Source organism: Melitaea cinxia, chromosome 7, assembly GCF_905220565.1.
Source record: "Melitaea cinxia chromosome 7, ilMelCinx1.1, whole genome shotgun sequence".
Classification (NCBI taxonomy): domain Eukaryota; kingdom Metazoa; phylum Arthropoda; class Insecta; order Lepidoptera; family Nymphalidae; genus Melitaea; species Melitaea cinxia.
Genome location: NC_059400.1, coordinates 9,268,062 through 9,295,670, shown reverse-complemented (window position 1 = coordinate 9,295,670; position 27,609 = coordinate 9,268,062). Strand labels below are relative to the sequence as shown.

The following is a 27,609-nucleotide window of genomic DNA, read 5'->3' as shown; positions in this document are numbered from 1 at the left end:
TTTGGATAATCATTGATAACGCGTATTTACCATGTCTATTTTTTCGTCTTCCCACGTTGTATTACTTGTCGATGTAATATTTAAGTCGGTTTTTTTTTTCGTTTTCGAGCAAACACAATTATTATGCACATAGTAATATTTGTCTCTTTTTGTCAAAGGAATTGATTAACACAATATAACGAATATTGAATAGTCGTGCCAAAGTACTGTAATGACAAAAATTATTGTGCCATCATGTTTACAAATTAATTAGGGTACAATATTTATTCCACATAATATTTTAACACGTCTAAACCTAACCTTCTCGTTCAATTTTCAAGCAGTCGTGATGTGTTCTCCGCAGCTATAACTACGAGCAATCAACACATTTGCGTGCTAAATAAACTGTGTTGCAATTTGACATTGGACTGCTTTTTTAAAACTTATTAATAATGAACTTACCGATATGACGAACTTGTGCTTAATTTGATTTATATACTCGTAAATATATTAAAATATGTTTAGGAGTGGTACTAATTTATATGACTTCGTATTTTTTTTTGAAGTAAAACTTCTTTATGCACGCTTGACTTGGGGAGTAAGCTAGTGAATGTGTGACAAGAATTTTACAAAAAGTGTGATCGGGCGAGGCGAAGGGAGCAAGAGAGAGGGGTGCGAGCATAAAGTTTCTTTTTCTCTTTCTCTCATAGCTAGTTACATTTCGTATATCTAAAGCACAGTACAGGCCTATTGCTAGAGAAGTTTTACTTCAGTCGTGTGGTCTAAAGCACACTCATTTTTTAAACGACTTCCAAAAAGGAGGAGGTTCTCAATTCGACTGTATTTTTTTATGTATGTTACTTCGGAACTTTTAACTGGGTGGACCGATTTCGACAAAAAAAATTTTAATCGAAAGGTGGTGCGTGTCATTTGGTCACATTTAAATTTATTTGAGATCTAACAACTACTTTTGAGTTATATCTAATAATAATGCGTTTTTACTTGACTATTTTTCCGTCGGCCTACGTTGTATTATACCGCATAACTTTTTACTAGGTGTACCGATTTTAATGATTTTTAATTTAATCGAAAGCTGATGTTTATCATGTGGTCGCATTTAAATTTCATCGAAATCTGATAACAACTTTTTCAGTAATCTTTGATATCGCGTATTTACTTGACTATTTTTCGTCTACCTACTTTGTATTACTTGTCGATGTAATTAAAGTCGTTTTTTTTCGTTTGCGAGCAAATACAATTATTTCTATTAAAATCTAATATGGGAGCTAATCTAATATGGCTATATAAAATCTAGTATCTAATCTAATTCTGTAGGTGTAGTGACATCTACCATACTTTTATGTTCCGCATGAAAAAAACCTTATCCCATTTTTGTAAGGTATGACAAATACTTCGTTATAGAAATCAAAGCAGTATCGAACGCAAAAAAATACGTTACTCTCGAGGTTTAATCTAATCTTTTTTTTATCGTTGAATTTAGAATTTTTCTAATTCATCGTTATACATTTCAAAAATATCGTTTTATAGTTGAATGATTTATTTTTAAAACTACCAGTAAGTCTAAAATAGTGTGGTTTTATTGTTGACATTACTCTAATGACATTTACAACATTGACGTTGACAGCAAGAGAAAGGTACAACAAGAGTAGGAGCATGTGATACAGATATGTATGTGTAAAACTGCTATTATAACATTGATATTTTTGTTTGTTTGATCGCGCTTAGGACTGTTCAGATTAGAAGCCTGTTTATCAAGGAAGACTATAGAAAATATAATATAACGCCTAACATGAAGACGCGCATAAAACCGCGCAGTTCGTATGAATGAATAAATACCGAGCGAAAGTGTAAAATTCATGAGATATGTCATTGAGAATTTTAGACCGCTGCTCTTTTCTCTCCGTTGTAGTTTCATAAAAAATCTGCATTTTAAATATATTTTCATCTCCGAAAGTGTCTTGTACATGCTTAAATATTTAATACGTCTAAATTTTTTTAGGTATATTGACTTTAGTTCTAGTTAGAAAAAAAATATTATGATTGATTAGATGAACAAGTAACCTTTGTAAATTTCGTGGTCGAGATTAATTAAAGTAGATTAATTTACAAATTCGTTCGTGTTGTAATAAATATAGTGTCTAAAATTTCGATATACAGTTTTTTGCGTTTAAAATTTTGTGTATTGTTGTTTGTGAGAAAATTTGGAAATATAGCATTGAAATGTTGAATCCATAGATGATTGCGAAAAGATAACATTTTGTATTATAATGTCGGACGGTACAAGTACACACAAACCTTTTTGTAATTTACTAATTATTTATTTTTATTATTCATTGCTGAAATAATAGATGTAAAAGTCATGGATACAATAATTTAACCAAAAAAAGAATGGTTTAAAATTTTGTATTTTATGCGAGAATTATATATAGCATCATTATGATTATTAAACAGTGAAAATATTGTTTGAAATAGATGCAAACTCGACTTTAGTGTCTCTATTAACAGGAATTAGAACGGAACACAAACCAACCGGAGCTGAACACCATAGCTACATACTACTTCGATGGACAGGGAAAAGCTCTCAGGCCGATGGTGGCTATACTCATGGCGAGAGCTGTCAACTACCACGTATACGGAGAAAATAGGTGAGACTCACTGTTTGTTAATACATTTATCTCTACATAATCAATTTTAAATTTGTTATTAATTTGGCCTTTTATGAGCAAATTACTTGAAGCTCTTAATATTTAAGTGTAGTTATCGTTTAAGTTTGGCCTTTTTAGAACCTAAGTCTTAGCTTACCATTCACTCTAATGTTGGTTGCTAAATTATACGAATAAATTCTTAAATTGAGGTCACGAGTTCAATGTCTTTCACGTTGACTTTGAAGGTAAAAAGGGGACACTTCTGAACTCCCTTTTCACTCTAGTGACGCTTATTGAGTTTGTTGAAAGTATACATTGTTTTTTATCATTATAGCTGTTATCAGTAAAAAAATAAATAAAAAAGGTACAAATATCATAAGATATTTAACGTTGAATAAATACTAAATGCCGGATAGTTCACAAACCAAAGAAGTCGATACTCTATTTGTTTATTAAATATTTACTTTTACACGTTACACAATGTTGGCACAGAAATTATAATTAAACAGAAACCGTGCCCTTGACAAACGTAATTCTATGGACTTAATATTTTTAAACATTTGTAAAGTACGCTATTTACATCTCCTGTACGTGATATTATTAGTAGCTACGCGGGAATTCCTTAAAGATAATACTGAGGAATTGAGTATAGATGTAATAAATTTTCTTATTATGCAGTATGTTCACGTCGTTACTATGATTCGCCGCGGACTACCCTTCTACACTTTAAGAATATGTAAAGAACATGATAAGAGACGATGCGTGCGCATTAGCTGCGTGTAGAATTATTTATAATCGTATTAATAATATCACCATTGTGTTCCATAAAACATAAGAGAGGTTGACATCTTCGTTAATGCTTCATACTCCCTATATTTGCATATTTCATTGTATCAACGGGTGATGATGCTGAAATCATTACACCATGCTAATTAAATTTGAATTTAAAGTAAAAATTTCACTACGTTCTTTTTCTTTGTCATCTAAATCTTTGGTCGAAATCACATATACAATTATGTCAAATAATCAATATATCGATGGCTCCTAAGTATACTGAGTCAACTAACAACTTTTGATAATTTCATTTTTTAAGATATTAATAACATTTACTTGATTTCCTATCTACCTATGTAACAAAAAAATAAAGTTATTAAAAGTAGAGTTGACTCAGTATACTTAGGAGCCATCGATATAATAAATAATAATGTCTAATCATTAAATATAAAAATACTCTATACAAATACTCTTTCTATTGCTTTACTTCAACTCGTTTTTGTCCGTTTTCTAAGTTTCTAACCACTGCAATGACAAATTTGTCATATGTACAATTTTTTGCTGTCTAGAAAAGACTACGTTTTTAGGACTAACAATAAGACCAAGTCTAATTTGCCCCGGCGTTGCTTTTTATAATAATATTACATGTATGTGTACCTACTAAATTATGTTTTCTTTGATATTACGTTACTTTTATATATGTTACTTATAGTTAGAAGTTTTTATTGATATTTAACAAAAAATATTTGAGCTGACGCAGAGAGTCGCATAGATTTAACATAGATACTTCGTTTTGTCTAAGAATTCGTTTGCCTCAACAGTGCACTGCTGCCATCTCAGAGACAAGTGGCTATGATCAGTGAGATGATCCACTCAGCCTCATTGATCCACGATGACGTCATCGACCAGAGTGACTTCCGGCGCGGAAAGCCCTCCGTCAACGTGCTCTGGAACCACAAAAAGGTTGGTGTCATTATCTAACCGCTCATTTGATTGCGCAATTACTTAACACTGCACAATGAAACAATATTATCTTAAGGTCCGTCCACACGATTAACACTGTATTAACTTATCTGATTCATGGAAATGATGTGAGCTTTGCGATTCTGAATAATAATGACGCATTAGTGATTAAACTAACTCTTAATTTAACCTCTACATGACTATTTTAATACATGTTTAATGAAAATTAACCGACCTACTTGTAAAAATATTTTCTTTTGAAGAAGAAAAAATCTTGGTAGATTGGATACTTTACTTACTTACTTACAACAATATACATTTTATTGAATAAAGCTATTTAAAGAATATTAAATAAGTATCTGGTATGTCAAAAACCAATTGTAATAAATGTAACGAGGTACGCTTTGTTATAAATCTTTGCCTTGGACCTACCCAAAATACCTACTAGTTATGTATGTATGTAGCGTCGTCTACATTAAGGATCGATTGGGACGTATGACGTCGTTGGTATAATGATATGTATGTTAAGTCTGTTGCTAAGGTGGATATCGTTAAACATTTGTTCAACAAACATATTACAGCTTGCATACCTCAATAGTTCACGGTTCCACACAACGCCAAATTATTTTCTCACATAGCATAAAAAATTCTGTTTGTAATTATAAGTTATCTTGAAAATAGAAACGGTCTTGCTATGTGACAGTAATTCAACCTTGACATTCCTGTTACGTTAAATTGTTACAACGATTTCTTTAAAATTTATTAAGTGACATTTATATTTAAAAAGAAAGAACTAAGTTAAAAGCTTGTAGGATGAGTTGTAGTGAGTACACTACAAACAGATCTACAAAAAAATTAAATAAGAATTCTAAGCACATCATACATGTATGATGTGTATACACACATTTTATAATGATTTGTTTCCTCTAAGCGTTCCCTGAAAAACCCAGTTTTTCAAGGTCAGTATAAAATAATGATGTAATTATACATTTTCGTACTTTAATTTGAGAAACATACTTACTTCTAGATAAGTTTTCAGAGCTAAAATGTTTCTTTAACATAACGAACGACTAAAAACAAATGTCCCCAAATGGTATAACGAAAGCACTTTCATATCCCGTTTTTGTTACAGGGTATGCACCCCCTTTTACTTAGTTTTTTTTTTTTTTTGTAGCGTAAAAGATTAAGCCACTTTTGCCACGATAATTTCCGAAATTTAAGAAAGTCCTACGATTTCGTTGATATACAATTTATATTTACAATACAATATTTGAGTTTATATATCCACTTATTATCGAACCATTTATAGTGTAAATATTAAACTGTGCTTTGTATGTGTCTAATTTAAGTTTAAGTAAATGTAGAAAACTGATTTTACGTACAATTAGGCTACGTGTATACGCGACTCAGTAAATAGTTCGATAACTTATGATATTGGAACATAAATTGGACCAGGAAAAAAATTTCGATCGTCATCGTATCGTCGGATTAAAAATGAAGAGAGGCGAAGAATTTAGATCATTAAGTCACGTTCAGGTTCTTGTCCCACATAAAAAAGAATAATATAAATTGTGGGAAGTAGTCCGCATCGCTTACATCTAACGATACAGACAGACGATGCGACCTTTCACTAACACATTTATAAGACAGAGACAGAAGTATCGAGGTGTGTAGTGGCTCCGTACGTAAACAACGTAGTGACTGTCGAGAGTGGTGGTCAATCGAGAATCGGGATGCCGCGTCGGCGCGGGTGTGGGGCCGAAAGCTGACGACCTCTGGTGAAAGTGCCCTGCGGCCGCGGCCTCTAGTTTTAAAAATTTTGATTTCGTCTTATTTATACTTTTATCGTTTTATACAGTCACGATGAATTTTAAATATAGACACACAGATTCATTTTCACATTTGCTTTATAAGTAATTCTATATATACATGTTTTTATTATATTCGTAAATAAAGTAAGTGATTTATAATTATGTTTTTAAAGTGCAATAAAGCATATAAATTCACTTCAACCTATCGAGTCCACTGCTGGACATAGGCCTCCACACGTTCGCGCCATAATTAGCGTGAACTCATATGTGTTGCCCATAGTCACCACGCTGGGAGGGCTGGCTTTGTCGCACCGAAGCCCGCTACCCGTCTTCGGCCTGTGTATTTCAAAACCAGCAGTTGGATGGTTATCACGCCATCGGTCCGCTTTTTAAGTTCCAAGGTGGAAGTGGAACTGTGTTATCACTTAGTCGCCTCTCACGACACCCACGTGAAGAGAGGGGGTGACTATATTCTTTACTGCCTTAACCACACAAAAAATATAAATTAAAATAATAGATACCATGTGTTACTATTAAAATAATCGCTACTGTTTCATTCGACTTAAAAACGTATATGTAACGTTTACTACTTATTTTGGTAATGTATTTTCGTTACAAAAATCCTCTGATGTAATCATTTTTGATCTATGTTCTATGTAAATAATGATAGAAAGAAATAAATTATATGTATTATATTAAAATCGTGTCTTTTAAAATTCTTATTTGATATTATTGTTTTTTTTTTTGTATAAATTCTAAACATGTCATGTAAACGTTCAGCCTGTATCATCCCACTGCTGGGCATAGACTTCTTTCTCCGTGTAGGAGAAGGTTCGGAGCTTAATCCACCACGCTACTCCACTGCTGGTTGTCACGCAATCAGATATTAATGTCATATACATATATTGGCTAAATAAATATGAAAACCTCGTATACATTTGTACACTCCGTTTTGTGTAATATTTCCCCTGAAATGAATATACTTATTTGTGAAACGCATTACAGCCATCAGTTCTCTCAAGGTGGTTCTTGTAATTCTGCATAATGTTCTAAAAACACTCTTTAATCTTAATATATATAAATCTCGTGTCACAATGTTTGTCCTCAATGGACTCCTAAACCACTTAACCGATTATAATAAAATTCGCACACCGTGTGCAGTTCGATCCAACTTGAAAGATAGGCTATATTTTATTTTGATATATTAATTATTATATTTAAGAAAAAATAAAGAAGGCAGTACAAAGTTCGCCAGGTCAGCTAGTATTATATAAAAATATACCAAAGTATTTGTTGGATCTATTTACTATTTTAATGTGAATGAAACGAAATTGTAGACATGACGGCGTCTACCTTCAAATAGGATCGAAGTAGAATTTAATGTATTAATAGAATAGTTTCCTCCGTTCATTTTTAACAAACATCTTAACAAAAAAATCCTTAATCTGTTTAGACTTATAGCTATTTAAAATATAATGTATAATTTGATCGATTGATTCATTTAATAGTTCTGTCTAAGCTGACACATATATGTATGTATATATGTACTAATAGCTAGACAAATAGTTGATTTCAATTACAAAATGCGCAACTCATGCAATTAGAATCTCAGATCTTGTAAAACTCATTATTTTACTATGTTATTAACACTCCTTATATGCGTTACGCGTTTTCATCTGTCCTTCATAAATAAACACTAAACCTCCATTATGTCTTCCGGCGATGTGATTTAACATATATCTATAATCAGCATTCAGAATTCGTCATTACAAGTATGCATGCTACCTGCAATCTATATATTTTATGTAGTTACGGTTTTATTGAAGTAGGTAGTTAAATTAGATATATAAAAAGTGTATACAATGCTTTTATTTACATGACGAGACCCAAAAATAAGTAATCTTAACCAATATAACAAACGAGAGACAAATGAAGATTAGGTACATTTAAGTGTTATTCTGAAAATGTAAAGCATTTTAATTTTTAATAGAAACTAATAGTTTGAGGCGTACCTAGGTTTGGGTGTTAATAGTTAAAACGATGTTGAGATAGCTTATAATATAAACCACAATTTAGAATTTTGATTTAACGATCTTTATTTAAACAAGTTATATACTTACGCCGAGCATATATACTTTATCTTAGTGATGGCATGTTATACTAGGAGTGTCTGTTTGATTTAAATGCTAATCGTCGTTTTTTTAACATTCTGCGAAATTGTTGGTTTAAAATAAGCTTTACTTCGCCCCAAGCATTTTTAAATAAACACCAATTAGAACACAGTAAGCTGTTAAAATAGTTCCGTGAAACTGTAGTTATAATATGCCCTGTCTGGTTGATTCATCACCGAGTATAAACTATAGATGGCACTATAACTTACTACAAGGTAACATGACATTTGGCAAGCATTCACTTCATTCATGTACTCGGGTCATACATAACCTAAGCACATAGGATAACAACAATAAGGAAAAGTTGTTTGATATCCAACTCCTAAAATGACGAAGAATGAAACTATGTTTTGTTTTAAATTAGAAGTAAAAATCCAAAGTCAGGAAAAAAGAACCGGAAAATCAAATTTCAGTCCCAGTTCTTATGCTACTTTCGGGAATTTTATTTTACTCAATTCATATTAAAGCGAACTAGAAGTGCATACTGGGTGCAAACTGGCGTGGCGTGCAACTCGGCGTTAGTCACTTACACGACTTATCATTTGCCAGTCTTTGTTTAATTTTATAGTATCTCCGCCGATCTTTTTAATTTTATTATTCATTTGTTAATAATTGTTTGAGTGCTTTGTACAAAAGCGCGTAACATTTGTAGCCCAAATACTAAAAATTAAATAAAAGCTGTTTATCCACCCGAAGCTAAAGTTTTGTCCAATATAATTTAATACCTTTAAACGAGCAATTCTTGTATATATATAATCTGGATCTCGGAAACGGCTCAAATAATTTTCATGAAATTTAAAGAGCAGGGTTTCCGGGGGCGATAAATCGATTTAGCTAGGATTCATATTTAAAAATTATCGTTTTTGACGTTTACTACGTGATGTGATTAACAACGTGTCCTAAAGAAAAGGCTACTACGGTAACATTATGACGGTAGAACGTCTCCCCATTGTATAGATGGTAAAAATTCATGCAGAATCAACTTCTCAAGGAAGAGATGAAAGGATACCTAAAGGTCAAAAACGACATAACGAACTGCCCGTCTTTGATGGAGTCTAGGAGTTGTAGCTTATATTTTAGGATACCTTAAAGTACAGATAATATTCCACCTGGATAGACCGGTATAGAAAAAGCCAATGCCCAATGCGGAGCATCGTCTGGCCCTGTTTAGTACCCTGAGCTTTTTAGCAGCATTACTCTATAAATAACCTTGGATTAGAACCACATTCATAATGTCAGCCTCAAAGATCTTAATAGTCAACTAACTGTTTACTCAAAACTAACTTTACGGATTGAGTGTCCGCAATAGATGATGATTGGCGGTACATTTCCCTCATTGTTAATACTTTGATTCGATAGATAGCAGAGATAAAAAAACTACCATTTTGCTTTGCTTTGTGTGCCTTCTGGTTCATGCCATGATGTTACTAAAGGCTGATAGAGGTTACTTGACAACAAAAGCCACAGGATCCACTCGGCAAGCCTAAAAGCTTCACGACATATCTACATACATCATTACAGCCTATACAGTCCACTGCTGGACATAGGCCTCCACAAGTTTACGTCAAAAATAACGTGAACTCATGTGTTTTGCCCATAGTCACCACGCTGGGCAGGCGGGTTGGTGACCGCAGTACTGGCTTTGTCGCACCAAAGACGCTGCTGCCCGTCTTCGGCCTGTGTATTTCAAAGCCAGCAGTTGGATGGTTATCCCGCCATCGGTCGGCTTCTTAAGTTCCAAGATGGTTGTGGAACCTTGTTATCCCTTAGTCGCCTCTTACGACACCCACGGGAAGAGAGGGGGTGGCTAAATTCTTTAGTGCCGTAGCCACACAGCATCTACATACATATGTATTTAAATTTATCCCAGCAATTTACTTTTTGCAAAACTTAAAGGTATAATATATTAATAATAGTACCTGGGTGACCGAGCCTAGCTCGGTATTTTTAGTAAATCGTGTTTTTTGGAATTCATATTTAAATTCGAATTACATATCTATAAAATATGAATAATATTTTTTTTTAAATAACGAGTGCAATTAAAAAAAAGGAAAAAAATAATTGATCAGGGACATTGGGATTTGAACCATGATCTCCTCGGTTGATCCCGACCGGCCGATTTCCCACCGAGCTATTACAACTTTAATGACAGTTGCGAAATTTACCTTCGTATTCTAACGATATTGTAGCTATTTTTTCACTCCCTAAAAACAGGGATAAAACGTCATTTTCTAAAAATGAATCCTAGTTAGATGGATTTATCTCCCCCGAAACCTCCTATATACTAAATTTTATGGAAATCGTTGGAGCCGTTTCCGAGATTCAGATTATATATATATATATACAAGAATTGCTCGTTTAATATAATAATATTAATTTTTGACTTATTTATTACTACTAAACACGAGAATAGAAAAAAAGCAAATGACGATGAGAAGACTGAGTAATTAAGTTCTGTTTAATTCTAATATATATATATATAATATATTTTTTTTTTTTGCAAAAATTACTTAAAATTCAACGACAACTACTTAGATGTTTAATTGTAAAACACTATTGAAGAATAACACTATTTTGTATAATAAAAACTAAAAAGTACCGAAAGAACCGGAAAATCCAAAAATCCCAGTTTCGATCCTCCCCAGGAAATCTGGCCATACCTTACCATAGGTACACAACACTGTTTAAAAGCAGTGTTAATAAGCTATGATCTTTTGTAAGATTGAGGTACTTCCCTTGGTGGGCTGCAGATGAAGATTTTAAACAGGATATTTCCTGCTGTGTCAGCTTAAAACCCTCATTAAACATTAAACTAATTTAATTTACGTTGTAAGACAGGTTTTTTTTTTCGTGAACTTTTATAACATATAATTTATAATAGACAATTGATATTTGAGTCATTAATTTTGTTCATATTACATATTTTAAAAATATGAAGTTTAAAGTCACGGTTATTGACTTTGTATTTTTCTTGTTCCGTTCGTTCTTTTGTTCTGATTTAAATGTGTGTTCTACAAGTGCTTTGTAATGTGCAAAGTCGTCCGCGACACCTATTGTCGCCTTGTCAAGGATGCGAAATACAACGTCAGCGTCGAATTGGCGATTCCTATCATTTCTGCGACCATTGTTCAGAATAAGTCTCGTAAGTTATTGTTCATTGGACTTCGAATCCATCGCCGTAGAGCTGCAAGTTTTAATCAGGACCGTACGCGTCTGGAATATTTATATATGCTTTATTTATTATTAAGTAGCGACCGCAGTGCCTTTTGCGCTATGCTCCGGAGAATATTTGATCTTCTTATTTCTTGGAACACATTGTCAATGTAAATATAGTTCAAGTTTTGTTATAAAAATGTTCCCTTTTAATTTTAAAAATATTCAAAAGAAAAGTCATAATTTGTGTTTTATGCTTATTAAATTGCTGTAAGGTGTACTACCGCAGTCGGGTGCTCCATATTTTGAACAGGAAATTTCTTGCTATGCCCTATCTCAGTTCATGTTCATATTCTTACCGAAGCGTCGCATTAAACTCTTAAATGTTAAATTATTTCACGTAAAAACTTACGAAATAATCAGTGAACCAGTTATGGTATTTAAAAAAAATTAAAGTACGCTCTTCATTTTATTGATCTGTCTCTTTATAAAACATACCGCAAAACCCTTTGTAGATAGAACATATTCTGATAGGATTTTATTTGAACGGTTGGCAACTGTTTGAACTTTTATTCTTCGAGTACAATGACATTCTTCGTGTACATATTAGTTACCTGCCCTGAAAAATTGAGCTTTATTCGTACCTAAAGTCTTATGTACGTACTTTATTACCAACTTTATTGAATCAAATCGTTAATTTTGGAAAAGTATATAAAATTTATTATGGTTGATAATAATAGTGGTTCCTCAAATATGAGCCGAACGATTATGCTTTATGGAACGCACAAACTACTGATGCAATAATATATATTACAATTAAATCTGCACTTTAACAGATGGTCCAATTACTACGAATTTAGTTCTCGTATTTCTGGTAATTCATCTTAATATGTTGCAATATTGACGCATTTGCACCGATGTAATTTCTCTCGCAGCCCTTTATACCGTGGCCGTTTAAATACATTTTCTTTTTCCTCAAATTATAATGAGCAATCTTTACTAATTACAGTCTGTCACATTTTGACATCTTATTTTATTTCGTAATAATTTGCTTCTACAACCGATTTTCTTGTCACAAGTAACTTTACTTACATAATGTCCCATTTATTTATTTTTTTGTAATGGATGATCACATGTGATCACATAAGAACTGTCAATATACCCCTATATAATTTTTCTGTGGTAACGAGCAAGGCTACATCACCAGTCTATATAGAATGTAACAAGATGTTGTTTATATAGTGACTGAATGAGTCCGAAACCAAGAAGATTTTTTTTTGTAATAGTATTGTTTACAGAACTTTGAAACTATCAATGAGTATGTATCAATGAGTATGGTGAGACTGTTATATAAAAATTACGCTAATAGGATTTAGATGAAGATATATATAACACATAACTAGTATAAAAAGTAAATAATCTAAACGTTGCTAAAATGTAAAGGTGACACGATCACTTCGTCCAACCTCCTTGTTTTTCTTACATCAATCTAATATTACGACTTTTCGCATGGATTTCCTTATTTTTTTAGTCTGTTACCAATTCTTTGCCTTGCTCTGACTACAGTTATACAAATGTGAAGCACTTAAATACTTCTATTATATGTATTTGTGTAATTGTCTAATAGTATTTTCAAAAGATTTATACAAACACTAGCTTGTTGCTAGTTTGAGGGGAAAAATAGCCTATATAGCCTTCCTTGGGATATGAGCTATCCAACAAAAAATAATTTTTTAATTGGAACCAGTAGTTCCTGAGATTAGCGCGCTTACACAAACAAAGAACCAAACTTTTCAGCTTTATAATATTATATTAGTAAAGATTACTACTAGCTAGCGAGTTCTATCGTAGCAAACCCTTGTCTAAAGATAAATATACAAACATGACTTAACAGTAGCATAGCAATATACCAATCACAACAACAACAAGTTAACAAGTTTATACAACCGCTCTGGTGGCGTGGTGCGTTTAGTCACCTACTCGTAAAATACCGACGGTTTGCGGGTTCGATTGCCGTTCGAGATGGATATTTGTATTTGTATAAATATTACTTTCCGGTTTGGATGTCTGTCCTTGTGGGTCTCCCCACCGTGCCTCCGAGACCATCTTAAGCCATCGGTCCTGGTTGTTATCATAAATATCTAATAGCGATCGTTACTCCCCTTAGTAGGGAACCTATTCGCCGATCCGCAGTAGAGCATTGTGCTGGATTAATCTCCAATCCTTCTAGATGGAGAAAGAATCAAAATTACAGGCTGAATCGCGACCCATAGTAAAATACTCGTAAGTACATAATTAAATATTAATTGTATATTTTCATGTTATTACGATATCGTTTCGAGAGGCAAGCAAAACAAATCACGATTCACGATAACGATAGACCTCTTTCTACGGAGAAAGATATTATTATTTTATTTTCAAGGAAAACCGGCATAAACATTTAAATGAAATCGGCTTTAGTATTGTTACAATAAAATCGAAATTAACTCAAATTTTTGATATTTAGTGAGAACTATCATAACATGCTTAAGAGAATGACATAGAAAATAAACTCGAACAGGTTTCTATTAATAAATAAATATAAACGTAAACCTAACACTTTCTATAGAAATTCTGTGTGACATGAGTTTTCGTCGAAAGCAAAATTCGTTCAACACTTTCATCTGGCCCGCCTGTGTTTAATTTATAAGCGAAGTTAAACTGGTCTTCATAACAGTACCTACCTCGTGGCGCGGCCGACGATGTGGGTCGACCGGCACTTGTACTTGTTTTTAAACTTAGCGTAGGTCTATTTACAAATATTGGCAAGATTCGTACTAATGATGACAAAAAATTCGCAACTTAATAATTAATATAAATAGTATTTGTCTGATCAAAATAAAATTTTTTTTTTCATGTTAGTGATATCTGTCATAGAAACGTAATTAATGCTCGAAGAACCAAACTCTACAAAGACACGTGCCACTTCGTCATCTAGGCGGTTATGTCGAAACGATGGCCCACTCGTTGGCTACTAATCGCCACAACATGCCTGCATGTGTTGCAATCACTGGACAGACCACTCACTCGATGCGAAATACTTCGATCGGCTGTAATTCGAATAAATCTTGATCATTCCGATACCACATAGTTTAGGACTACAACATTTATTACTATAGCAACTGCTACAAAATTGATTAAGCCTTGGATATATATCTTAATATGTATTTATGGTTAATATTTCATAATCTGAATTGAAAATATACTTGAGACGTAAAATAAGTATATTCATTTTAACGAAACCTTCTGTTACGTATTACCAATTTTGAAAACTCAATAACTTAAGCATTAAAAGGTAGCTTTACTTAATTCAAATATTTCTACCTATTTATTAACTGACTTAAAAAAAGGAGGATGTTCGCAATTCGACTTAATGCGTGTTAAACCTTATAAATGTAGATATACTAGGTTATACCGAATTTATACCGAATTTGATGATTCTTTTAAATCGAGAGCTGGTGCTGTTCATGTAGTCCAATTTAAGTTTGAAAAAAGATCTGACGAGTACATTTTGTCTACCTACGTCGTTTTACTTGTAATTAATGTCGGTTTTTTTTTTTTCGTTAGCGAGCAACCACAATTAATTTAGTGGATTAAAAAATTAAACAAATTACAGCTTAACTGTTGTTAGGCACAGCAGGAAATGTCCTGCTCAAATCTGGAGCAGCCCGATTGGAGAAGTACCTCGACCTTATACAAGACACAGCTAAATAATACTGCTTTCTAGCTGTGTTGTGTTTCTGTGGTGCGTAAGGTGACCAGAGCTCCTGTGGGGATTGGGGATAGCATCGGTAACGCGGTTGCGTTGCTTCTTGTGTAGCAGGCGTCTATAAGCTACAGTAATCGCTTACTATCAGGTGAGCTTGTTTTCTGACGTAATTGTAAAAAAAACTGTGTGTGTACTTATGTACGCACGTAAGTTATACTTCATTGGTTAGCTAACTTCAAGTTTGCTTACTTCTTCTTCATTGACTTGTTAACTTCAGCGTGTCTTTTTTTTTGACGGTGTGCGTGCGCATCGTAAAAATTTACCCTCATCATTTTTTCCCTCACCCGCCAAAAGAAGCTGGCTCAATAATTGCACAGAGCAGGGCCGTGAAATTATTTAAACAAAATTGCTTTATCTGAATCATTGAGCAAAAATTTAGTTCTACTGAAAATAAATAATGTCATTAGAAATCCTAACATTGCGCGTGGTCTGATCTTGTAGGTAGTTGTGGCTATTTTAAATTATTTTTTAGAGATTTCTGTTAATGCTAAATAGAAAAGTTGTCTGTTGATAGTGGACCGCTGAGAGGGGATTCAAGGCCGTCCGCTTGACATACATTCATCCCACCACATTCACCTTCCGTCCGCCACCTGCCCACCACCACTGTCAAGGCTGCCTTGCGAAAGAACACTTCGACTATAACACGCGAAGAACGCGGTTTACGCGAGACCCCACTTGTCAAATAATTATTTCGAAATTTACCATTGGATAGATTATACTCATCAGATCAATATAGCTCAAGTTCACAAACGTCGTGGTGCAATCCTGAATATTTTAATGACCCCGAGTATTTGCTATTTAAAAATATAAATAAACAACGCAATATTCATAAATGTTTTAAGCTTGGTGACGATTAATATTATTATTCTTAAATCGAATAACCTATCGCAAAATGTTGAAAGAAAATTTAGTTTCGTATTTACATATTAATATTATAATGAATTTGAATCTGAAAAACGAAATTTATGCGTGGTTAACTCACGTATGTTAACAATAAAATAACGCTGTTGTTGGTATAAATAAGTGGCAGAATAGAAACTAAAACGCATTCAGAATATGGTTGGCGTAAAATGTAGAGATTTTTCTGGTAAATTATTCATGTGGCGATGGGTCACTTTCAACGCATTCGCTAGAAAACCTTTCACTCTTATCTGTGTTCTCTACCGTATGTAAATATGACCTATCTAGCTGCCTAATTAATTAGCGGATATATAATTTTTAATTTTTTTTTATCCATATTTTGTGTTGTAAGTACTTAGTATCTTTTTTACTTTTTTTTTTTACTATACGAGCGAAATTGAAAACATTTTATCGCCTAACATTTACTCAGATTAAACTAAACGTACCATAGTGAAAATATTGAATGATATGGTAAAATATTATACTGTTATAGCGCTAAGATAGTCGCGGGCGGCCGGGCATGCGCATAACGGGTGCGTTTTTAGTTCGGATAGCGGCTGAAAGTGTGTTAATATGTATGTATATACTCGTATATATATTATGATTAACTCATCGAAGCACGAACGACACGCGCCAACAGCGCCAACCACTCGCCCGCAGTATCACTGTCTGCTCCTGTCTATAGTCCCGTTCCACACTAAAATGCAATATTTAAAGTTTTTTAAGTTTGAGTATAAAAAAACAAGCCTAATGTGTTATTAATTATTATTGTCGTTTATTTGTGTCGAATCGAATCACTAAAAATATATATCAAAGGGCAGGTATATGTCTGCGTAAATTAATAACCTATATTAAAAAACTTTAAGCAACTTGTTAGGATTTGTTTTTTTGTTTTTTTTTTTGTTATTCACTCCAAATCTGCAAAATTATAAATTTTATGACCTTTAGTTCTCAGACCTCGTTCTTTCGAATAGTACTTAAGATTTGCTATTGTGCAAATAACATACAACGTAGTCTTATATGCCGCCGGGGCTCTGTTTCCCAATAACTGAGTTCTTCGAGAGCTTGAGTAAACCTCAAAAAGGTCGCAAGGTTCAAGGGCAGATTGCTCTGTCTGACCGTCGTTGTGTTAGGTTAAATGGGTGTGGTGATGGCGAAGTCCACGATTTCGAGAGCAGTATTTTGTATTAATATTGACGTATCGTGCATAACTGAAATTAGTTAATTTATTGAAAAGCTGTTTTACTAGTTATTATATTTTAATCAATATATATTTTTAATAAACGCTTTCTCTTAAAACTATAAGTTTCTAGTTCGTTCTAATTATGTTCTATACGTAAAAAGAAGGTGACAAAGTAACGATTAGCTAAAAAATTAAATACCAAGTATAAATGGTTGTGTTTGTGCGTTATATAAAGTTGAATACGTTTTTAAATATATTCCTAGACAGTGATCTGCAGAAAATTAATTATTATCACTCAACTAACTTTCACGTTTTTGTATTTTTATGAAATTGATGAAAGTATTTATGTAACAGTAAGACGATATAAGAAAAGAAAATCAAATGGACATAAAAGTTCTTAAAAGATTAGTAATCTTAAATTTAATTATAACTTTTTTTCAATCTTTAGCAAACACTTATTTTATATTCGATATTACACCTATTCTCTTATTTATTAAACTCCAAATCCTAGGCCAAACATTCGATGATAGTCGGCAATCGGTTCAAAGATGAAATGACAGCTTACACAGTTTTCGTTCCGGCGTTCTTTACAGTCCGACCCAGTTTCGTATATAGGTGTATCGATGCCAGTCAGTGGATGTAGGCTAACCGGTGTCCAGTGTTTGTTAATGGGCAGCGTGTGGTTCCGAAAGCCGGGTGTCGAGTCACCGGCCGCGCGTCCGGCGAAACGCCCGCTCTGTATTAGTATGCGACGGCTTTACAACTTTCTACACATTCTTGTTGGCAATCGGAGAAATGAGCGCCACCGATGTGCAGAATAATCAGTGATAACACAGTTCGATCTAATGACGTCAGCATCTCTAAATATTTCTTTTTTGTTTTCTATTGTTGTTTAGGAATCTCTTGTATTTGATAATACAGTCTTGCCCTAAATATTGTCGCAAAGGAAAAAAAAATGATTTTTTCTATTGCACGTAACATTAATTTATTACTATTACAGTTTGTTAAATTAATACATTAATATAAAACCATTAAAATACGCGACATAGTTCTAGGTGCTATCTTTATCTCACGAGATAAAATCTTTTGCTTTCGGATAGAATTTCTTCGAATTATTTCCTTTACTGCTTTGCCTTTTTCATATGAACACTACGCGGACGGCTGGCCGCCGCATCATCATCATCTTTTTCTGTCACAAATAGAGGAGGTTTAAATATACCTATTAATAGCCCGGTACATAAACATTTAACTAATACCAAGCGTATGGAGAGTTTTATAAATTGTATTTGGCTCCATACCTACTTTGTGTAATGCTATCACAGCGATTCGGTTCTCTTTATCAGGTCCCTCAATTTTAATATCACAAAATATTTTACAACGCATCGGCTCGAAAATGAGAAAACACAATGAGCAATCATATCATATCATCAAAGATTACAAATTCAAATGTCATATTTTGTTTGTTTTTTTTTAATTGTAACAGTATTTATGGCTAGACTATATATATACTGTGGTTTGAAATTAATTAAAAAATCCCATAAGATAAATAAGAAATTTGAAAGAGTCGTTCTTAGTATTTTTTTTTTTTTTATATATTTTAACGAACATTGTTTTACAAAGTCTTCGCCTTAAAACTCATTATGGTAATGTTTATTATACTATAATTATTGTAATTACGCAAAGTAAAAAAAAAAATAAAAAAATATCGCTTACAATTACGATAAACTAAAAGTACCTAGATAGAGCAATTAATTACAAGACATTATAACAATACAGTTGTTCTGTAGAAAATCTAAGATTACCAAACGCTACTTACCTTAGCCTGTTGTCATTTATAATGAAATCATTAAAAATGAATCAGAGTATATTTTTGGTTGTTTTCCAATGTTTACGCGAATTTCACTCATTATAATGAAACAACTTTTCGAAATTTTATCGCTGTTGCCCGACGTTTCGGATACTTTAAAGCAACCCGCTCACTCCTCCCGTGACCATGGTTTCTGAAAAGTATTAAGTAAATAAATGCTTTTCACATATATTGACACCCGGTATGATAAATAAATGTGATTATTGTGTTAGGATTCCTAAAAACATCTGTATGATCTATAATATCCTCATTAGTATTCATTACCGTCCACAAAGATAAAACATTGTATTCATAAGGTCTAACTAAAAAACAACAACAAGTGATTATAAGTACTAGTGGTCACCCACAGGTCGAAATTCGACCATAATTAAAAATTTTAATAAAAGAAAACCAAAAAATAATGAAAATAAAGAACCTTTTATAATAAATTTCAATTTGACTACAGACTGACAATCAACAAAAAAGTAATATGCGTGTGTGTGTCAAATATATGGTAGTGTGTGTACTGTTTTCTTTATTGATTTAATATATTTTTATGCATAATTTACAAAAAAATTAGCATTCTGCACTCCTTCTCTATATAAACTATTTGTTTATTTATTAGATAATCCAACAATTTCGATACGCAGCTTATTTTCTTAAAGTACAGTTTGTTAAATTAATACATTAATATAAAACTAAAATTTATTCTAATTGACTGAGTAGTTGTGTGTGTGTGTGTGTTTGTTTGTTTGTATGTGTGTGTGCGTGCGTGTGTGTTAATTAATTGAATCTTTACTTTTGAGTGTTTTTTTAAAATTGTTTTTGTAATGTTGACCAAATCTATTTCTGAATATAACTTATGATGTGTGAGGATTATACGGCTAAGAATAGAATCACGTGCATAGTTTGTATGTACTTTAGGTGTATAAAATAGTTCTGTGTGACGGGTACGACGATTGGGCACTTTGAAATATAAAGCACTGACCAAGTCTTTACAATCAATATGTCCAGCCAGTATATCGTATAACATATACATATCACATTGCCGACGTCTGATTTCTAAAGCTTCTATTTTATAATGTTTACAGGTTTCTGTATAATTTTTATCTTCTCTAAAATCCACAAAATATTTCTAGTTGATCCTTATACTTTGAATAATTTGGTGACCATATGCTACAGCAGTACTTTAAAACACTTCAAATGTATAAAAAATATAACATTTTTATGGATTCAACATCAGTAAATGTTTTTCATACACGTACATATATAAGTGTACAAAATTTCAGACTCCTCCTCCGCGCAATTTTCGTAAAAAGGGGTACAAAATTTTTACTTTACGTATTAAAATATATATATTCTCGAATTGTAGAAACTGGTTCGACAGTAGTTAAATCTCAATGTCAAGGAATTTTGACTACAATTAGCGCATTTTTAATTCATGAATGAGTTATAATGGAAACTATTTATCATTATTGCGATGCTCATATATATTTAAAAAAATCATCCCTTATCTAATGGACTGGAAATAAAAATGGCTAGTCCTTGCTGACATTACCCAATTGTAGTGCCAGTAGAAAAGTAAAATAAGGATCGCTAAATTTTAACGCCGACTTCTATACCTATTAAAAAAAATGATCCCCTCAACTAAAATTAATGGTTTTACGAATATAAGATTAAGTGGACATGGGTCTTCGTAGCTCTGAGGCTTATATATCTAGGGGGCGATAATTGTAAGTAAAACAATGGCTGCAGTTGCATCAAATAGTAATATAATTTTTCGCGTTCCAGGTGGCGATGGCCGGCGACTTCATCCTCGCCGTGGCGTCGATGATGATTGCTCGCTTGCGAAGTGATGAGGTCACACTTGTACTCAGTCAGGTACTAATATACATTTACAACGTTATTTTCTTACGAGCTAATGTACAAAGCAGGTTTTATGTAGAACTAAGTAAAATGAGCGTACAGAATACTAACTTAAACGTTAATTTCTTACAAAATGTACCGATATCAAAATAAAAAAGTTGAAACGATTGAGACATTGTAAAAATTTACTTTAAAAATAATATATTTTTATAATTTTAATTTTTAAACTCACTCTAATGCCAAGTATGTGCAATAAAGATTATCATCAGTTTGTAGAGTTACTTGCAGTCATCTACAGCTATTAAATCATTGTATTGCAACGCAGGATGTATACAAGCTGATACAAATAGAACTTGTTAAGAAACTCGACATTATGTTATTTTATTGATCCTGTAGGCACTTAGATTCACTATAATAAGTTAAATTTTTACGTTCACATCTATGTACTAGTAAAATAGACGTTTATGTAACAGACAATTTTGATGGTACAATTATGATACCTACTCGTATGTATATAATATATACATACGAGTAGGTAGGTTTACACATTTGAGACTTCATGAAATTACAAGATTAATTTATTATATTTCAGGTGGTAACAGATTTGGTGCAAGGAGAGTTCATGCAGCTCGGAAGCAAGGAAACAGAAAACGAACGGTTTGCGCACTACCTCACAAAAACGTACAGAAAAACCGCTTCGCTCATCGCTAATTCCGTTAAAGCGGTAAATACTACAAGAGATAAATTCTGCTATAAAATACATGAATATTGGTCCCTATATTCATTAAAGGATTCGCCTTACTCACAATCTTCTAAATTTTGAACTGGGGTCTGGGAACTTGGGTCTGGATTTATAGCAAACTTAAAGTACGCAAGCCAATAAGATATTTAATGTAGAAAATCTTTTAGGTATTATTTTTAAACTAACTTGTGCAATATCGTATATATAAAATTGTCGTCTCACAATGTTAGTTAAAATACTCCTCCGAAACGGCTGGACCGATTTTTATGAAATTTTGTGTACATATCGGGTAGGTCTGAGAATCGGCCAACATCTATTTTTCATACCCCTAAGTTATAAAAGGGGGGGGGATTAAGTGATATAAAAAAGGGAGTTAATAACATATATGGCAAAACAACGTTTGCGGGGTCAGCTAGTATATACTATAAAAATTGTTTAATAACATAATCAAGTGTACTATAAAGTACTTTAAACAGTTTTATGACAGAATACAAAGTACTTTTTCCACAAAGGTGAATCACGAGGAATATTACGAGAAAGTATAATCTGTGTCATTTTTTTTTTTTTGTTTTTGCATTAAATAATAATTTAAAAATGCTTGACAGTTGACTTGCAAAATGTATGAATATAACAGAATGAAATGAAAACATAGTATTAATGAATATATTTTATTTAAAAAAAATAAAAAAACAATAATTTACGTGACATATGTATGAAGATTAATTTGCTCTTTCTATAAAGAGGTAAATCTTTTTAAACGATATTGACAATTATCAAGGTTGAAGAGAAGATGTACAAGTGAATGTTTATTTTGTGAAAATTTCTAATTGATTAAATAACGATTCTGAGGTGCTTTTAAAGCCTATATGAATGAAGATATTTTTGATTTTGATTTGTATAAAATAATATTAAAGAGAAGGAAAATTGATTTAAATTTTTTATAAGTCTATTTATCGACACGTGTTTATAACTCATAAACTAATTAGGCTACATACACAAAAAAATTCGTTGTCTGTAAAGTTGGTTTACGGACGATAGTTTAACGTGACAACGTCATAACAAAACATCTCCTCGGACGTATAGGCCAATCGAGTGGAAGATAGATATATTGATATTCCATATACTTATCATTGAGCGTAACGCTACAATGAGTCATCCTTTTTCGTACATGCCACCGGCGTTCATCGATTATTAGATGTTGTCACGTCAAAAAAAATGTCCCAGAACAAAATGTCGTTGATAGAAAGCAAATGTAAGATTTTTAGTGACCTCAGCTATTGCTATACTTTGTAGCGTGTCACTTAGCAGCCTGTCTAGGGTAGTACCTTAACTTTACAGAAAATCACAGCTAAATATCATTACTCTCAAGGAATGTTCTGTACCAGTGGTGACTGAGGTAGCCAGAACTACTAGGGAGGGTCAAGGATAGGGTAGGCAACGCGCTGACAATGTTCTTCATATTACTGGCGTCCATAAGTTAGGCTATCCTCTTACCGCCCCCGTACACTTGTTTGCCATCTTTTAAATAAAATTAAAAAACCCTTAGGGTCCGGACTTTAAAAAAAATATTTGATTATTTTAGGTAGCTTTACTGAGTGGCGCTGATGAGAACACATGCGAGCTCGCATTCCAGTACGGAAGGAACCTAGGCCTGTCCTTCCAACTAGTAGATGACTTGCTGGACTTCGTGTCGTCTGCGCAGGCCATGGGCAAGCCCACCGCCGCCGACCTGAGGCTCGGACTTGCGACCGCGCCAGTCCTGTTCGCTTGTGAAAAGGTATTGGAGAATATCAAAACAATTCTTAGTCAGTAGGACACAGGAGGAAGTCTGAAGCAGTCTGACTGGGGAAGCACCTCGACCTTACAGAAGATCACAGCTATATAATACTGATTTTAAGCAGTGTTGTGTTCTTGTGGTAAGGTGACTACGCTCGTAGGGGGAGGAGATTGGGGGTAGGTCGGAAACGTGCTTGCGATGCTTCTGGTTATGCAGGCATCAAGTGAGACGTACGTTCGTTCGTCGACCTAGTTGTATAAAAAATGTACTATGAAGAATAATAATAATAAGATTCTTGGTTTTAATATAACAAGATTTAAATGTAATTGCTGGGAAAAACTTAAAGCATTTTTGAAACTTTGAGCATAGTCATTAGTCCTCCCAATAATAGTGGAAAAACGAGTCTTTAAAATATTTCCGTTAGGTACATTGTTACAAAGATTTGCGTCCTGTACAATATAAATTTTTAAACTTTCTTTGTTGTAATTTGACATAGAAGCAATTATGTAATTTAAATACAAAATACGTTAATTGTTTGTGTCGTAAATATTGAAAATAGTGAAACATTTTAAAAATAGTTATGCCAGAATAATCTATTACGTTATATTAATAGTCAATATCATAGTAATAGCGAGATTTTATTACTTTATAATAGTTATTATACACACGTTTTCTTTTAAATTCTAAACAATTCGTTGAAGTGACGTATATCTCGTGTACAACATTACATAATGTGTCGATATCATGTAATCCTTATTACCGTAGTAGGGTCTCAATCGTAACATGAGTAATTAAAAAACTAAATTCAGCTGATAGAACATCGACTATGTCAATTGGAATATTGCGTGTGCTATAAAAATATTTTACATTAGAAAACCTGTTTATTGTGGAAGGTTGTTACAAAACATTATACTACGACTTATTACGAACTGCACCTAGAAACGACATCACAGCTGAAATTGAGCACATTATTATATGTATATATACATACACCTTTCATCTAGTATGTCTCAAAGTTTACCTCACAACTGTTTAAAAATGTATATTGCAATTAAATTTTAGTAAATATTCTTTTTAATTATTTTTTAAATCAAGATTGTAAACATGTAGAAATGTTAATGTTTATTCTTGTACGCGTAAAAATGAACAAACGAGTTGCTAGGTTTTAATTCGATTTGCGTAACACATTTTCAGTTCTTTCTAGAACAAAAACGTTTGTGACAACATTGTAAGCAATCAACGGCCTTATATTACGATGGGGTAAAGCTTTATGTGTTATTATTTCATATTTTACAATTTTTCTACAAAAAAAGAAAAAAAATAGATTTAAACATTTGATTCTACGGCACTGCTTTTGCGATTATTATTTTAAAACTGCCGATATTTCGGCGTTGTTACAGGCGACATGTCATAATCGCGGGTGTGTGACAGTGTGAGTCAGGAATATGAATAAAAATGTAAATTTCAATTTAATAAGTTTTTGGTATTTTAAAGTCTAATTAATACCATGTTATTGTGTGAAAGATTTATAGACGATAAACGTGTGAGCTTCGCATTCGATGATTACCTTACGGGTTATTTAATCTGATTTGTAATGCAGATATTTATATAAACGTAGTTTCGTTTTAAAGAGTAACTGTTGAGTTTCTTGCCGTCTATTCTCAGCTGAATCTATATTTCGAAGCGGCAGTTGTTTCTAATTAACTGTTAATAAAATGAAAAATATTTGCTTTATAAAATTATTATGCATTATTAATTTTTTGTTACTTACCGCGTTTAAGTTTACTACATCACTTCTTATTTAAGTAGCGTGATATTTGTTTAGTGTGTTCAAATTGACAAAATATATTATTATTACTTGACGTTTTTATTATGTCGTAGTGTTTGAAGTCAGTGTGCAACATAAATTCATTGAGGTAGGGTACAGCAAGTTGCTCCAAATCTGGAGCAGCTCTACTGGAGAAATATCTCAATCTTACAAAAGATCCCAGCTGAATAATATTCTTCTCAAGTAGGATAGCCAGAACTCTGGGTACAGATAGGGTCGACAACGTTTTCGCAATGCTCCTTGTACTGCAAGTAGCTTCGGTAACCGTAAGCGGTTACACCTGACGGACCGTAACGCTTGTTTGCCACTTTTATAGTATAAAAATGCAATATGTATTATGTATATAATATTTATCTTCTAGACTAGCACCTAAAAGTTTCAAAAAATTCCAGTACCCGGAACTGAACCCGATGATAATGAGGCGGTTCCAAGAGGCCGGCGACGTGGAGAAGGCGTTCGAGCTGGTTCACAAGTCGCGCGGCCTCGAACAGACGCGGTTCTTGGCGCGCAAGCACGGCGTGGAGGCCGCGCGCCTCGCCGCAGAGCTCGCCGATTCACCATACCAGAAAGGCCTCGTCGTCACTACCGACCTCGTGCTCAACAGGATCAAGTAAAACTGGCCACATATTCGTTCGCCGTCTCGTCGACGATACTTCCACGTACTTCCCCGTACTTCCCGGTTCCGGGCGAACCGAAGTACGCCCGAAGTACTATAGGCGACCTTTAAACGTTTAAAGGTTCCATACATAGTACACATTGTCGAATACCTTTCTATATTGGGTTAGGTAGTGTGAGTGATTTGTGTGCGTGGACTCGTTGTATTCGGACACTATTGCGGTGTTTTTTTGTGTGTGTGTGTGTGTGTGTGTGTGTGCGTGTGTATGTGTGTGCGCGTGTGTATGTGTGTGCGTATGGGTATGTGGGTGTACATTTGAGACATGTTAACAAAAATATCTATGATATTTTTATCGTCAAGTGCTAGGCGAATCGGGAGGGTCGTGTAATCGAACGCGCCGCCTTCATCACACGACTCGAATGTTATTTATTTAATGTAAAATTTTCCCTTTTTTATTTGTTAAAAATATTTTCTTCCCTCACTTATGTGACCTGATTTATTTTAAGTTTCCTTTGGATGTTATGTTCATCGTAAACTGCCTGCGACCGATACGAAGCCACTCTAGGTTAAGCGCGTATGTGACGACTCGTTACCAAATACCGCTGTACATAAATGTACAATTTCATGCTCAACTTTAAACTTATCGCAAGTCTACTTATGGGGTAGACGAAATTGTATATAGATACAATATATTAGTTGTATACGTCCGTGTATTCTTCGATTATTGTGCAATTTTTCTGTTTAAGTGTAGCATTGTAAAATGCCTTCATACTGTGACTTCATACCCTTACATAAATATTAAAATTTAAAACGGCGAAAAATTTATCCAACCTTTTTTTGTCAATCGCAATATGCTTGTTGTAAATACTGAGTCATTGGATAAGTTACCCGTGTTTTCTTCAAAACCAATTACCTCAAATTCTTTAGTTTACACGCGCGTAGTAGAGGTGTACATGTATGTTCTTAAATAGTATTAATTTAATAGTATTGTACGAATGTGCACAATATAACTGAGGTGAGAGATAACTGATGTTGACATCGCCTAAGGATCATAAATTGGCAATTTTGTAGCTATTAATTGTAAATAATAGAGAATGTTAATTATTCAGATTATAAAAGGTGATTTAAATCATTGTATAGGTATAATATTTGATTAATCATACGATATTACTAGATAATTTGAAAAAGTGACTTAATGACTAAAAATAAAGATTAAAAATCACATCAATAAAGATCACATTTAAATGGATATATAAATACTTGTGACGATTTATTAAGATATGTTAAACGTATAATTATTATGACGTAATTAATTATAATGTAATTCTTTATTTTAGTCATTGTCAGATAGAGGTGGTGCAGACATTATAGGTACATTGTAATATTAAAAGGGAGTCAAATGAGTTTTATTTACATCCGTATATATATATACATATGTAGTCATAGCTTTTATTGATTGTAAATATTATTTTATTAACTTTGTAAAATGCTAAATCACGAATGATTTTATAAACACTAGTTAAAAA

The 27,609-nt window shown here is 33.1% G+C and overlaps 1 protein-coding gene across 1 annotated transcript in view; it reads left to right on the top strand.

Moving 5' to 3' along the window:
• Positions 1–27,609, top strand: part of LOC123655324 (all trans-polyprenyl-diphosphate synthase PDSS1) — a 48,350-nt gene extending 20,741 nt beyond the window's left edge. Inside the window, exons 3-8 of the mRNA XM_045591137.1 lie at positions 2,506–2,645; positions 4,241–4,382; positions 21,046–21,135; positions 21,713–21,844; positions 23,445–23,639; positions 25,860–27,609. Coding sequence (XP_045447093.1) covers positions 2,506–2,645; positions 4,241–4,382; positions 21,046–21,135; positions 21,713–21,844; positions 23,445–23,639; positions 25,860–26,081 — 921 coding nt within the window. The 3' untranslated portion in view covers positions 26,082–27,609. The remainder of the gene's footprint in view (positions 1–2,505; positions 2,646–4,240; positions 4,383–21,045; positions 21,136–21,712; positions 21,845–23,444; positions 23,640–25,859) is intronic.